Genomic DNA, 15,543 nt, shown 5'->3' on the forward strand with positions numbered 1-15,543 from the left:
AAAAAAAAAAAAAAAAATAGTTTAATATAAAATTTCATTACAATTTTTTATTTCATTATTTTTCATTTTGGGCCTGGATATATTTTTTTCAATCTACTTGTGAGATTTGGAATAGCATAAGAATGACGATGTATTTCCAGAATTGTAATTTTTGGGTGATTTTTCCCTTCTAAACCTGAATGTGAAACTTCCGTGTACACTTGTTTTCTTATGTATTCAGTGAGGTATTTGAGCCCTCAGTAATGTGAGTCATTTCATGTGAGGTGCTGCTAAGAACACGTGCAGCTATGGCTTTTTTTCTCTCTGCAGATGGTAAGCATTGAGGGCCATTATTGTTCTCGATGTGGGACGTCCTCTGCGGTAAAGTCTCTGGCACACTTTTAAAGACATAGTGGGTAATATATGCAGGCCTGAGCCAGTGGCCCTGGCAAAATCATTCCCCTCCCCCTCCCGGGGCTTCTTTTCTTGGAAGAGAAGACAAACATTTGTGAGTATCAGTGTTCATCCCTTGAACTTTTTCCACTTTAGGAATTTGTGATGAGTTCTTTCATGTCCTGAGCCATCTTTTATTAATATTATTGCATGTAACAGTAGTACCTTCACTTTGTAAGCTAAGCACACTGCATTTTCTGTTTCTCTCTTTAACAAGTTTTTCAACTGAAGACCACAGTGACCCAGCAAGAGTCAACCAATCTCTTTAACGTTAACAGATATTAGGTGTTTTGCTAGCAGGAGTTGAGTGTAGAGAAGTGACAAAGTATCAAAAGACAGACTATCTAGATATGCTTGAAAGTTGTCTAAACTAAAAGCATGTAGGCAACAGACAAATTTATCAAGAAGAGAGACTACAGTACATTCCGGTTTTGTTGTCTCAACAACACATGCACTAATAGGTAAACCAGCACTGATGAATCATGGCAAAAATTATAAGTAAACACCTATTAGCAACATGAACACCAAAGTATGTAAACAGCAACATTAACTATAAAAGTGCTCAAGAGTAGTGATTTGAGCTCATTAGCCTAACAGTTTGATTTGTGTATTGCAACAACAGCAGACGTGTGATTCTCAGCATGCCATCAGACCTGCCTATTTGTTTTGGGCTGGTGAATGATAAAGCTCTTTACGGGACCCCGAGGTCCGAAGCCCTCTAAAATGAGGTCTGTGATCCTATGTTCGATTAATACACTCTGTACACAAACACTAGCTCTATTATGATGGCTCCACCTAAAAGTTTTACACCTGTTTTGATACTGGCAGTGCTCCCTTTTTCTCTAGAAATTAAAAGTCTCCTCCTCATAAACACGTCTGTGCTGCACAAAATTCTGAGAAATACCGCATTAGTGGAATTGTGTGTCATGCAGACGTGCGCAGTTAATAATGACACACCTGTAACACTGCAGAGATGCTTTAGATAGGAGGGGGCGTAATGTTCAGTCGTACCTGAAATCACTGTGACTCACCTTAACTCGCCTTCAGCTCCAGTCTAGCTTTTTTAATAAATGCATGAAATGTAATCAAATGACTTATTCAGTGTGTCTGGGAAATTGCACCAACTGTTGCAATCAACATCTGCAACAATCTGACCAATAAATGAGGCAATGGTTTAACAAGTTTTTACTACTGAATGATGCAAAAGTGTAACAGGATTTACTACTAAATGATGCAAAAGATTTTTGACTCATTAATTCAGTGGAGGTTGACTCAGGAAATGATGAATAATAACCACCCAGACAACATCAAGCTGCATGTAGGCCTATTTAATTTATTCAGTCACAAAATTACACGATAAAGAGTGATGATTAAATATTAAAACAACCTTAAGTAGCTATACAGTAAATCATACATTTAAATTGTATGAATATAGGCTATTTTATAAAACATTTATAGATAATTTACCATAGTTAAGTTTTATTAGGCACCACTGTTATACAAAAAAAAATATAGCAGAATGATTCTGAAAAGTGTTGCAAAATTTTTAGGAAATGTTATTTACTATGATTGCTACAGTATTTACAGGAAATATGGTTACAGAAAGAAAAAAAAGGGGGGGGGTCATGAACCATGAACATACTGTTTCCCATAACCCGCGGTTATTGTGTTCCGGCCCTTTCTCAATCATGTTTCTAATAGTGATTTTCTGTCAGGATGCGAGCGCGCCAGGAGGAGTGTCGCTCAGCGCGGAAGGCAGGAAGCGGCGCGTGGGCAGTGTCACCGCCTGCGTCACACGCCAGGAGGGAGTTTTCCACTGACGAAAAGACTGCGCTGCTCAGCCGTCTGCTTCAGACAAGAGGAACAGCTTCAGCGGCTGCTTCAGTACGTCGAGCGCACAATAGCCACACGGACAGAACGGGATCTCTATACGGATAAACGCGCCTTTGTATCACTTGGATTATTACGGCTTCTTCTTTTTCTTTACTGTGATATACTAATGCTGGTCGGACACGTTATCGGTGAGTAGCGGAGGTCCGCGCTGTTTAACGCTGCACTTGTAATGTGTCTAATAGGCAAACCTCGGGGCTGGAGTCCAGCCAGATAGTTTCAGTGTGCTTTCGTCGGCCAGTGTAAACATATTTAATGTGTTGTGTAACTATTTCAAATAGCGAATTATATTGATGTAAAATGCAAAACAACAACAACAACAGCTAACTAAAGTTTAAATTATTTACCATTATTGCGTTTCTTATGTATACGCTCGTGAATACATTTTGTTTCACTAATAAACTCTTAAACGATTTATTATTTTAACACGGATTGCTAAATTAAGCATTCCCTGTAAAACAGTCGCTGGGATTGATTAAAAGGTAATTCTCATTAGCAGCTGTTGGCGGTTCTGATTGGATCCGTTGGCAGGATTCCAGCATATTGGACACTGTGTGTGTGTATCCGATAAGCCGTAATTGCTGGGTTGGAAGTGTGTATGTGTTGAGTGCATTCCTCGTTCACGTTCGTATTGCTTGTGTGTCTTCTGAAGCGCGAGCGACTCCTTAAGGTGCCACACCGCATAATTTCAATAGTGTGTGTGTGCGCCTGCAGATCTGCGCTCAGCCTCACGAGCGCTTCCAGTCCTCAGTGACGTCACCGCGGGTGCCTGCGAGGCTGCATGCGGGTCTGAGGCTCATCGCGAGAGGCAAATAAACAATTGACACGTTGTGCACGGCGTGACTGGAAATGTAACCTAATGTGCTCATTCACACTCGTTTGCTAGTTGCTGTTGAGTTCGGCTGCATATTAGCTGGATTCTTTCGTGAGGTAATTCCCAGTTCATGTCTGTTAGCAGATTGAATGTGGAAGTTACTGCATTCACTTATGAGCTTATATGTAAACTTTTAGTTCAAGGGACTCGGTATATTGTCAAAATAACCAGCTCTCAGCGCCTCTTATTATGATGATGTTCGCGTACGCTTTGAAAGTTTATGTTGTGGTTTATGACCTCACTTTGATTGTTTGTGGGAATAATTAATATTGCCTGTCGAATTTTGTTTGCTTACTCCACCTACATGCTCAACCTTAGTAAGTCTTTTATTGTGTTTCATGTCTTTTAAAATGTGTTTGTCTCTCAAGGTGCACTGGTCACAGGTGGCTGTGCTTTCTATAAAACGACATGTTTTAAATGGGAGTGCACCTTAAACCTATCAAATAGGACCCATAAAAGATACACATCATTTTGTTTACGTAGTTGTGGGTTAATGAGGTGTGAACTTGTACCTGTGTCATGGTCATTGAAATCAATGTGACCTTACTAGAGTCAGTCTAGTGACATGTCTGGGTAGTTTTCTTTCCTTATTTTCTGAAGAGTCTTCACGTGTCTCATTTAGACCAGCCATACCATTTAACGGAGACGATGTCAACATCATTACTGTACATCATAACATGTCATCTTTTTGTTAAGCTCCCACCCTCAGACTGGGTGTTCCTATTTGGGATAGTTCGGTGTTTGGCAGTGTTATTGGGGGAGGTGGAGGTCCTGATGTCTCTAAAACAGAGAAGCAGAGGGTTCCCATCTGTTTTGTCACTCTCTAGCATTCCTCCCAGCTTGTGAGGTACCAGTGAGTGCCCCGTCGTACATGAGCTCCTGACCCTTGAGCTCCCCCCACATACTCTCTCCCTTGGGAGTCTTAAGAGAATAATAAAGATGGCTAGTATTTATTTTTGCCACCATTAAGTTAGTCAGAACAAACTCCTGCTGATGACCGCTCGAGAAAGCAACACTGTTGGAAGTTTGCATTTCGGATATTGATGCAAATTGTTCCATGTGTGATGGAAATATCTGCTTTCAGTAAAGGCAGTTTCCTGAGTGATCATATTTTCCACTCGTTGACTTAAAACGTGAGGAACTATTCACACAAAATTGTGAAATGACTTTCATAGGGTGTTTTAAGATGTCTTATTTTTGGAAGTGTCATCCCCAAATATGATCATCCTAATATAACTGCTCCTAAAATTAAGGCTATAATTCATTCTGTAAAAGTCTTCTACTTATTATATTACTCGTATGTTAGATGTATTAATTGAATAATAAAAAAAACAATAATATCAATCATTTTATATATTTATTTGAGTTTTATTTCTTCTTATTTTCATTATTTATTTGTTTTCCCTCGACCCCAGTTTGAAAACCACTTCAAAACCAGTTAAGTTAGAATTGTCTTTTTTTTTCTGGTTAGTTTCACTTTGGATATCAGTAAAGTTAACTATTGTATTCTTCTAAATCTTGGTCTGTGTATTTCAAATTTGGAAATGCACACTATGATGAGTCCATACAGCTAAATCTTCATCTCCACCCTAATAGTGTAATCTTTGATGACTCTCAGTGCCCCATCAGGTGTTTTTATAGATGTTTCGGTCTGATGTGGTTCCTCTTGGGCAATAGTGGTCTGGACTACACAGACACATCTGGGATAGCGAGACTATTACAGAATGTGTCGCCGTTGCCTGGGGGGAATTCCTGTGGGCTGGAGACATTGCATTATTTATTTGTTTAAAGTTCTCGCCGGCTACCCTCTTCCCACATCACTATGTGCTCCTGTTTAGGATGAATGTGTACTCGTCATGGGTTGAGGTTGAGGACCAGAATGTCTCTGGTATAGTTGAATATCTAGAGTGATGAGTGGCACAACACACGACTCCCTCCTCCCCCTGACTGCAGTTCTTGAGTGTTGTGGAATCTGGATTTTTATTCCATTTATCTCGCAAGGGCTTTTGCACCATATTTCGCAGCCTGTTAGGATAGTCCCACTTTTTAGAGGTACATGCTGCTGATTATCATCAGGATGGAAGCTGTGAGTTGGAGGGGCGAAGTCAACTCTTGCATAAGATCGGGTCAGGATTCCACTGTTTGCAGACAGGCTGCTCAATGTTTTTTATGCTTTTTGGAAGCAGGACAGCAACAACGGGGGAGTTCAAGAAGTTTATCCTACACTAAACTGCAAGGAGCCTGCCGACAACAGATAAAGATCCGGTTTCAGCAGTCTTCTTCTTTTGTTTCCACCTTTCTTAGTGACAACAGCATTGAGAATACCTCCTCAGTGCACTGCCTTTATTGGCATGGCAGCCCAGCATTATTTATGCTCCTGTGCGAACGTTTCACCTGCTCTGAGCTTCTGGGATACTTTGTCGGTGACAGCTCCTGCCTGGATATGAAATCCAGACGTTCTCTATAGTGAATTTATGTGTGTTTGGACTGCTCATTTTTATTTGTGAGATTCTCGCTCGTATATCTAGTCGCCGCTGATGTTGGAGCGCAACATGACAAGCTCCATGTTGACCCCTGCATCCCCCCTCTCTTGTTCCTGGGATTAGCTTGTTGTCATTGTTTCTGCCCATTGAGCAAGATGAACAAATCAGTGTCAGGTAGGCTGCAGACAAGTGACCCGCTCTCTCTTCCCCTTCTCCTAACTGTCCAGAGTCCTTCATTAAAACTCCTCTGCTTGGTAGGCATGCATACCGTCCTCAGGGATCATCTCCTTTTATCTTTTTTTTTTTTTTTTTGGTGTTTGTTGAATGTGAAAGTCAACTCGGTCAACAACGAGCACCAGATACCATTATCAGGTGGTTTCTTGAACAAAGAGTGAATGGACTGTGTATAGAAACGTGACGGGGAGAGAAGGCAAAAGGCAATTTACTAGTCAAATGAGCAGATGAGGGTGAATTCTTCTTGGTTTGCAGTCTTCTCCACGCGTTGTGGCGAAAATCAAGTGTCAAGACTCTCTCTAGTCATCTTGCCGTTTGCATAAAAAGATGTTCCTGCTGAAGTCTGTGGGCTTGTCTGTGCAAAAAGCTACTTGTTTTCAATCAAGACGTAGCATGTAAGGGTTCACGCTCATACTCTGGCTCTGTCCGCATGCAAATGAGGACAGATCTGGACACATACTGTTTGCAATAAAAATAGATCGCCCTTCAGCCTCTACTGCTGTTTTCAGGCAAGTCAAAACATTGCGGTGTCATTTGTCCGTTTAAAACCCATATCTGATTTTGACAAACTGTTGCATAACTTTCCAACTATATTTCCTCTTGTCAGGGTTAGAGGATTATTTGCTTTCGGCTGGTGTTGCACAAGCAGATAAGTTTGACTCGTGGAAGATATTCTCAGGTTTAGACGAAGATAAAGACTCACTTTGTGCTTTTGGGCAGTGATATTTGGCAGCCGGCGAGACGCAGCTGAATGTGCAGACAGCACAGACATCCCCTCGATGTCTGGCACATTTGTGACTGCAGAGCTAATGTGTGAAATACACATGCACAGAGATAGAAGTTCAGCTTGTAAACAAAGCAACCTGTGGGAAAAGAAAGTCTACACACTCGTGTCTTAAGATCAGGGATGAACATAAAGTTCATATTATGTCCAATAATGAAAAATCACCAGTATTAAAATTCTACAAAATTTTAACTCAAACATTTAAAACTAAAAGTATTATTTAAAAATGCTACAAGTGAATTCCGACGTCACAAAATTAAAATGTGTAAAAAAAAATATATATATTTTTGTATTTTTCTAGGTATAGCATTTTTTTTAAACAACATTGTGCTGTATAGTTATGCATATGCATTATTGACTAGCACTGACGATTCTATTAATTCGAGTTGTCAATTTGAACTTGCAACTTTTTAAATACAGTGACACCAAAAGTATAAGTGCACATACGCTTTGATAAAATAAGTGTCAAGGGTTGATTATTAGACAAATAGCAGACTACTATTGAGTCATATTGTGTTAGTCACACTCTGTATGGCAGGGATGAGTCAGTGCCATTTGGCTTTTTTTTTTTTTTTTTTTTTTTTTTTTTTTTTTTTTTTTTGTCGATGACACACCATAGACCAAATTCATGAGCTATGTAATCTGCCAGTCACGACTGTCTGTCACTTTTTCTTAGAAGTGGCTGTCTTGCTGGGATCAATCAAGTTCTGAAACACTTATTATTACTCATTATCACTTAGTCTTCTGGGGAAAGAAAATGCCCTTTCTATGTCCAGTTAGCATAGGATACAATTCTACTACTGACTAATGACTAGCTGTCACATCTTAAGTTGAATTTTTGTCCGTTCACTTGAAAACCCATCTTTCCTTCCTTCTATTCTGCCTGTTTCAACATGAACGTATCTGAGCTGTGGAGTTCAGTGAGAGGCCAAGCCTGAGGTGAACTAGCTGACTGGGGTTTATCTCAGGGCAGAGAAACAAACGACTCCACAGCTCCCTGTATCAAATGATGGTTTTGTGTAAGCGCCACTGTGCTGCACCGGCTCTGACCCTTAAAAGCTGTTGGGCACCGACTAGACCCTTCCTGCAAAGGATTGATTGCTTTTATTGCCTAATAAGCAACCTCTCCACAGGAGCAGCAGCAAATGCCGTCTGGGCTTACATAAACTTGTTTACTGTGCCAAGCTGTACACACATTTACTACAGAGTCTCATAAAGTGCATTTAGTAGCTGTGTAAAGCGTAATTGCCGCTACCGGCTTTAGGATGTGTGTTCTTATTTTAATTTTTTGAGAGGGGTAACCTCCACAATAATGTGGCTATGTAATCAACCCCCATCCTAATCAATGTATTTGTCTAAGCCTTTGGATTTAGAAGTGGGTGAAGGGTCTGGTAATTGTTGACTTGCAGCAGCAGGACGTGATTTATTGCTTACTGTTTTCCTCAACGCTCAGCAGCGGTATAAAGCGTGATCAGCAGCTTGTTTGGGGAGTAATGCTCATAGCCTGTATTTAAAAACCTCACTGGACATTTAGCTGTTATTGGGACAACAAAAGTTCTACATAGGCCAATAACATCTAAGCACTGCTTGCAATATCAATGCCATTTCCATAGCAAAACAAATTAGCTGTTGGTCAAAGGCAGATTGCATGAAAGTGCAACTTTAATTTTTGCCCCTTTAACACTCTTGTAATGCTTTTCTGTCTTTGCTTGTTTATTACAGATCACCAAACGCTAGCGCCATGAGCGGGGTTCTCAAAAGGAAGTATAAGGAGGTGGAGGAGGACCCGTGTTACTCTTCCTCTTCCCCTTCCTCGCTCTCCTCCTCTGCCTTCTCTGAGTGGGACTCGGATGGGGAGAGCTGCTTCTCTGACACCCTGGATTCGACCCCCAGCAACCCCAGCTCCCCAGCAACATCCTTTAACAGTGAGTTTCCCCCCTTGAACTACTCATTTATTCTCTGATTAAGGTTGAGATGTGGTCCTTACATATCAGAATAGTTTACCCCAAAAAACATTTGCTCACCCTTAGCCCATCAGAGATGCAGAGGAGTTTGTTTATTCATTGTAATAGATTTGGAGAAATGTAGCATTACATCAGTTTCTCACAAATGGATTCTCTGCAGTGGATGGGTGCCGTCAGAATGAGAATCAATAAGTCTTGTGAAGCGAAAAGCTGTGTGTTTGTAAGAAAGTGTTAGGACTCTCATTTTGACCGCACCCATTCTTAGTGACTGCAATGTGTCATGTGACAAGCATGCGTCGCCATGGAAAAAGTAAGGCAATACATTCTAAAATAACGGTTACCTAAAAAAATAGAATAAAAAAAAAACTCACGCTGGGGGGTCAGTTAGAATATTTAAAATTTACGTGTGACAGTCTCCTATTCCCATTGTTATTTCTAATGCATAAGGTCTGCAAGGCTTATCTCAACCTTGTGTTCTAACTGATAAGGTGTTATTGAGAAGCAGGAGGGCGCAAGATTAATTGCATGGATGCAACTAATTACACAGGTTGTTTTGATGCATGACCCATTCACAAGGTCACCTCCTCCAGATCCTTCATCCAGGTTGGTGCGGTGAGTCAGGGAATGGATAGCAAAGAGTTGTGAGTTTCTCAGGATGGCAGGGCAGGGAGCCAGCGAGTGTGCCATGTGACGGAGACAGAATGAACGCAGAGCTTTGTCTGAGCACCGGGCATGAACCCAGCACAGGTGCTGAGAAATGCAGAGGGGCGCGGAGCAGGAAGGCAAGGATGAAGAGAAGAGGAAGGGAAACGATACCGCTGTCTGCTTGTGTTTATGAAACAAAGTCAGAGAAGGGAGCATTGTCAGGGTAGACGGCTTATAAATCGGATGAGAATACTACCAATCAATACTACCAATCAAAAGTGGTCAGTAAGTGTTTTTTATGCTTAATATTTTTGTGGAAACATATTACTTTTTATTTTTATGAGGATTCTTTGATATTTGAAAATAATAATGAAAAGTTCAAAAGAACAGTATTTTTTTTAAATACAAGTCTTTGTAACATGAATGTCTTTCATGTCCCTATAGTTAAATTTAATGCATTCTTGCTGAACAAAAGTAATAATTATAATTAAATCTTACTGACCCAAACTTTTGAACAGTAGTTAGTGCACAGTCTTTTCAGTAGCTTGCACATGTCTAATATTCTCAAACCATGTTTTCTGGAGTCTTTTGGATGTCTTTTCAGCGTTGCATAATGATTGGCACCATCACACTCAAACGTACAAACCACTGAGCATGCTGTTTGTCTGTCGCTCAATACCTTATTTTCATTGACTTTAAATAAAACATGCCTCCACCCTGACTTACATCCACATTAGAGTATTATTGCATAACTGAGATGTCACTAAGAAGTCACTGCTTGTTTACTCTAATTTTTAAAATCACCAATAATGCATAAAGCTGCTCTGTTCCTCAAACAATAAGATGGTTTTGTATTTCTGATATGGTCCAACCCCGTATATGCATATGAGAACAATTGTGGTGTCCATCTGATATACTTTTTTTTATTTTTTTTTATTAGATAAGCAAAACATATTTGCACAAGCTTCAGTATAGGAAAACATGCGAGGATGAGTTCCCACCATTGCAAGTCTAGAATGTGCTTCTCTCTCACAGAGGCTAACAATTCAACACAACCATGTATTCCTGCACAGAGGACTTAAGGAATTAACGAGTAACAAAATGGCCCATTTTATATAAAGATGGGCTTTATTTTATTAAATAGCAACTGTCTTGAGTGCTCTCACCACTTCCAAAAACCTCAAACTTCCAGATCATCCAGCTGCTGGGTTGTGATTTTGGATGCTTTACTCGCCAAGGGGAAATTCCTGTGTGGAGTGTTTGTCAGACACTAGCAGAGAGGAATGCAGTTGTCTTCGCATATGACTGGATCAGACCGATAACTAGAAGCTGAACTATTTACACATCTGTTCTGATGTTGAGTGCTGGAATATTGTGTTTGTAGTATGACTGAATGGTCGTAGCAATGAGCTGATTTTCTGTGTGTAGCCTGCCATCTAGTGGTGATTTAGTGCACAAGCGACAAAATGTTAAAAAGATGATGTTTACACAAGAGACTCACTCTCTCCAAGTCTTCCCAATAGGCTTGGCACACTTCCTACTCAAATACTCCCCAATGAGACACTAGGAACAGGACTTTTTTCCACCCCCCCCTCTCTCTCTCTCTCTCTCTCTCTCTCTCTCTCAGACATGTGCTTTTAATTTTCCTTTAAGAAATTCCAAGCATGAATTTCTTTGAATGTATTTGCACACTGTTTTCCATTTAATGTTTTCGAGTCTACCACAAGCCTGAACGTCTTATATTTATCCTCTCATTATTTCTCTCTTTTACCAGCCACATCTATCCTGAAGAAGGCCAAGCGCGCACGGCGAGGAAATGTGCAGTTTGACCAGGTTACGGTCTTCTTCTTTCCTCGCTGTCAGGGCTTCACCAGCGTGCCAAGCCGGGGAGGTTGCACCCTTGGCATGGTGCAGAGACACAGCGCCAAGCGCTGCTACACATTAGCGGAGTTCGCCATAGCACAGCGCCACCTACGGCGAGAGAAAATCAAAAACCGATTGAAGGAGGAGAAACTGGAAGCTCTGAAGCTGAAGGTATTCTTGAGTTTAATTTTCTGAGAATTGTTGTCAGACATGAGAGGTTTTAAAGTTGCAGTCATGTAAATATCTTTTTCCTGTGGTAGCTTACCCAAAATGGTACCCAAGTGTCCGAAGAGGCAGACAGGTTGACCATCGATGACATTCCAGAGGATGAAATTGACCTCAGCGGAGTAAACTTGGATGACGGCTCTTTCCTGCATCCCTACCCCTCCAAGAGAAGATACGCCATCCTCAAAGCCGCTGGCGTGAAGAAAATCGATAAAGATGAGAAGCATCAGCTGCATGAGTTGCGTGCATCAAGAGAAGACTGCGGATGCGACTGCCAGGGCTTCTGCGAGCCGGAGAGCTGCAGCTGTAGTTTGGCTGGGATCAAATGTCAGGTGAGTGATTCAGTCATGACAGACGTCTTTTAGAACAAACCATCCCAGGGTTATGGGGAATATTTCCTGATTTTGTTCCTGTAGCTCGAACTGTAAAAAATGGTGTCAGCAACGTTACTTTTAATCAGTAAGGATGCATTTACTTGATCAAAAGTGACCGTGAAGACACATCTGAAGAATCATGTGACAGTGAAGACTGGAGTAATGACTGCTGAAAAATTCACAGGAAAAAATTACATTTTAATATATTTTAAAACACAAAACAATTATTATAAACTTAAATAATATTTCATAATATTACTGTATTTTTTATCAAATAAATGCCGCCTTAGTGAGCATAAGACGTCTTTCACAAAAAAACATTACTAACCCCAAACTTTAAAAAAGTAGTTTGTATAATATTTTAATGCAGAAGAAATTTGAAAAATTAGAAATAATTAAAAATAAAATAATTAAAAATTATAAAGGTATAAATGCTATATATAATTGTATTTTATATTCACTTTCTTCATTCACAATGTACTGTGTATTGACTTCACAGATGGACCATTCATCCTTCCCATGTGGCTGCACTAAAGATGGCTGTGGAAACACAGAAGGCCGTATAGAGTTCAACTCCAGCCGAGTTCAGACGCACTACATCCACACCATCATGAAGCTAGAGCTAGAGAAGCGTTTGCAGGAGCACACGCCAGAGAATGAGACGCCCTCTGAAGATCAGCCAGACTGCAGTTCCCCAAGCCACCCAGCAGAGAGCAGCACCGCGCCAGACAGACCCACGTTTCACTTCAACTCGGAGCTAATCGCTGTGGGAGAGAACAGCTGCAGCAGCGACATGACCGATTCGTCTAGTTCTTCAAGCCAGAGCGAGGACTTGGAATCCGCTGAAAATGCTCAGAGTGAGCAGTCGCCGCTAGGTGTCGATGAAAACGGACTTACGAGAATCTTAAGCTTTAGCGACACAGACAACGAGGACTGTTTTGTCAGGGAGCACAACAACAACTACAACAACAACTGCGACTTCCAACTTAAAAAGAGCGAGTTAATGGGCTACGGCATTTTCAGCACGACAGACAACACGACGGATAACAGCCGTACGAACATGTCTGGGCTTTTAGACGAGAACGCTAATCAAGCTAACGCCCTATTCCACAGCACCTCCGTCCCCCACACACCCTCGCCCTCCATCGATCACTCGGCCAGCTACATGGACCTGAGCCTGTCATCCGAATCAGACCTGGAGTTCTTTGACAGCTTTCCTTGTCTTGGACCGAGCTCGTTGTACAACTCTTTAAAGGAGTACGAACACATGGACACCTTCTTTCAGTTCCAGCTGCCTACTTACCCCAGCCTTCCACAGGCCGCCGACCCAGGCACATGTCTCCTGGAGTCTCTGATCGGCCTGTCGGATTCTGTCCCAGAACCCCCGGCCACCTTCACGGACAATCAGATGCTAGAAGATGCCATGAAGCTGTCAGTGATGGAGTCTGTAAAAGTCTAGCAGAGGCTCGTGTAGGATCGCTGTACAAATGAACTAGGGGATTGTAAATGAATGCTATATGTTTTAGTTTATCTTTACTTTATGAATGGAGACCCTCCATCCCAGGGTATCGATATTTGCATTATCTGCCTTTAAGATGTTAGCGAAGCATTAAGTTATATTATCATTATTGCCATTGCTGTGGCAGCTAACATTTCAGTTCAAAAACAAGTCTGGCCGACGGATTTTTGAATGTTTGTACATATGGCCAGGAAGGTGAAGAATTTCTCACCCATATTGGAGGTATTATCAACATTTACCATTATTATTATTTTTATTGCTATTATAAGGTTATTTATACAAATTCATAAGGGGCACCAGTGGGAGTCATAATGCTGATTATGTATCTCAGGGACTTTTTCTAGCTTTCAGAAAAGCAATGGATTTTGACCATCGCTGTTATTTTGGTTTTTTTTTTTTTTTAATAGAATTTTCACCAAAACAAACAGCATTTAAACGAGCCCTTTTGAAGGGGTCTCTTTTTGGACTTGAGATGGTGGTCTGTACTTTTTATTTTTTTTGGCAAAGCTAGAGGAAGACTCCTGTTCCACAAAACGGCTCTTTGGGATTTTCTAACGGTACACAAATCCCCCCGAGACTCCTCAGTTAGCACTTTATCTGTGATAAAAAAATGAACCAGTCAGAGCTCAGATGGGTCCGCGTCATGTCGTCCCTTCGCCTCTGAATCGAAGTTTGTCTTCATGCCATTTTATGGTGTTGGATCATCAGCACAAGGTGGAGAAAAGTGAACGCTTTCCTTTTAATTTATTCTACACGCCGCAGATATCTCATAATGTAACTGTGATATCTGTTGACCATTATTTAGAATTGCTTTTATTTATTCCTAGCAAGTTATTTATGTTTTTTTTTCTCCGAATGCCAGCTGAATATTATCTGAGCCACACTGTGCTCGGGAGAAGTTTTGTTTCACGTTTCTCACCTACATTAACCTGTGTGAAGCACATCTTTCTGTTTGAGCTGTGGAGAAAAGGGCACCAACTGCAAAGTATTTAATAATCTATTCTATTACTATGAAGTAACACTTTAAGCTATTTCACATTTAGAATTTCAGCATTAGAACTTAATTTATTCATGGCTTGGGCAATAAAGAGAAAGGTGCGTTTAACGAAAGAAAAGTTTAGTCTTTGTGCCTGTTAACACGAGGAGCCGCTGTTTCCTGTCTAATGAATGAGATGATGCTGTATAACCTACCTATTGATTAAAAATCAGTTTCTGATGACGTTGCCTGTGATATAGAGAATTAACATTTTGTAACTATGTAGATTTGAGAGAATTCTAATCTGTTTATTGACAAATTATTTTATTAAGAAATGAAATCCACCTTGTTCGTCAAGTATCGACACATTTGTAATATATTAATAGAGCTAAATCTATGCTTGAAAAACGTATTCTGGACAGGCATAAAGTGGGGGTTTACTTACAATGTAACTACCCTAAACCAACTTACCAAACTCAAATTGGGTACACACAACTGATAACATGAATTGTGGATATAAATTTAGTAGTTTCAAAAATGTTTTGTTGATAAAAACCTGCATATATTATGCAACGTGTATCATATTATGCAAATTTGTGTTGCCCGTATAGTTTCCACTTCACAGTGAAGAAGTTTAAGTTTGTATGTCTCTGAATAAGCTTTGAGGAGATGAACTGGTGTACATATCTGACCATCCAGACTTTAGCTGTCGGCGGAGAACTATTTGATCCGATAGGAGCATTTGCATGCAAGACCCGTTCATTTGTCTCAGTACTACATGCATTTAGAGCAAAATAAAAAATGCTTAATCAGAAATGTATTTGCTTTATTTTTGCCTTCACGTGCTGTTCTTGAAGCTAATAGCTTCATTATTTGGAGTCCATCTTATTATTCCCTTGTAAAGATGCATCACCTCATCGCGATGAAAAGGAAATGATTGGTATTTATTAGTCACAACTGATGTATGTTTTGATCTCTGATGCTTTACAAAGTGTTTCTTACTTCTGCCTTTTTTGTTGTATATATTTTCTGCTTCTGTGAAACTAAAGACAAAACCAAGCAGTTATTTTATATTATATATTTTCACGCTTAACCATTTAAAGCTGTTCATTTCATTCAAGTCAACTGACAGTAGTTTGTCCCTTCAAAATAAAAGTCAAGCTTTTTCTTATATCTGCCTTTGTTTGTGTTGTTCTTTTGTGTATGTGATTACGTGGGTTAAGTTATTTGTTTTTGCAGTTTGTAAATCAAAAATACAACCATGAATATTCTAATATTAA

At 40.2% G+C, this 15,543-nt stretch overlaps 1 protein-coding gene across 1 annotated transcript; it reads left to right on the plus strand.

Annotated features, from left to right (window-relative positions):
* The first annotated feature begins 2,263 nt into the window (after positions 1 to 2,263).
* Positions 2,264 to 15,436, plus strand: LOC113066306 (cysteine/serine-rich nuclear protein 1-like). Its single transcript, XM_026238182.1, has 5 exons — positions 2,264 to 2,453; positions 8,420 to 8,622; positions 11,081 to 11,340; positions 11,430 to 11,726; positions 12,268 to 15,436. The coding sequence occupies exons 2-5, from the start codon at positions 8,439 to 8,441 to the stop codon at positions 13,225 to 13,227; spliced, it is 1,701 nt and encodes a 566-aa protein (XP_026093967.1). The 5' UTR covers positions 2,264 to 2,453; positions 8,420 to 8,438; the 3' UTR covers positions 13,228 to 15,436.
* Positions 15,437 to 15,543: the final 107 nt, after the last annotated feature.

The sequence above is a fragment of the Carassius auratus genome, chromosome 49 (assembly GCF_003368295.1).
Source record: "Carassius auratus strain Wakin chromosome 49, ASM336829v1, whole genome shotgun sequence".
Classification (NCBI taxonomy): domain Eukaryota; kingdom Metazoa; phylum Chordata; class Actinopteri; order Cypriniformes; family Cyprinidae; genus Carassius; species Carassius auratus.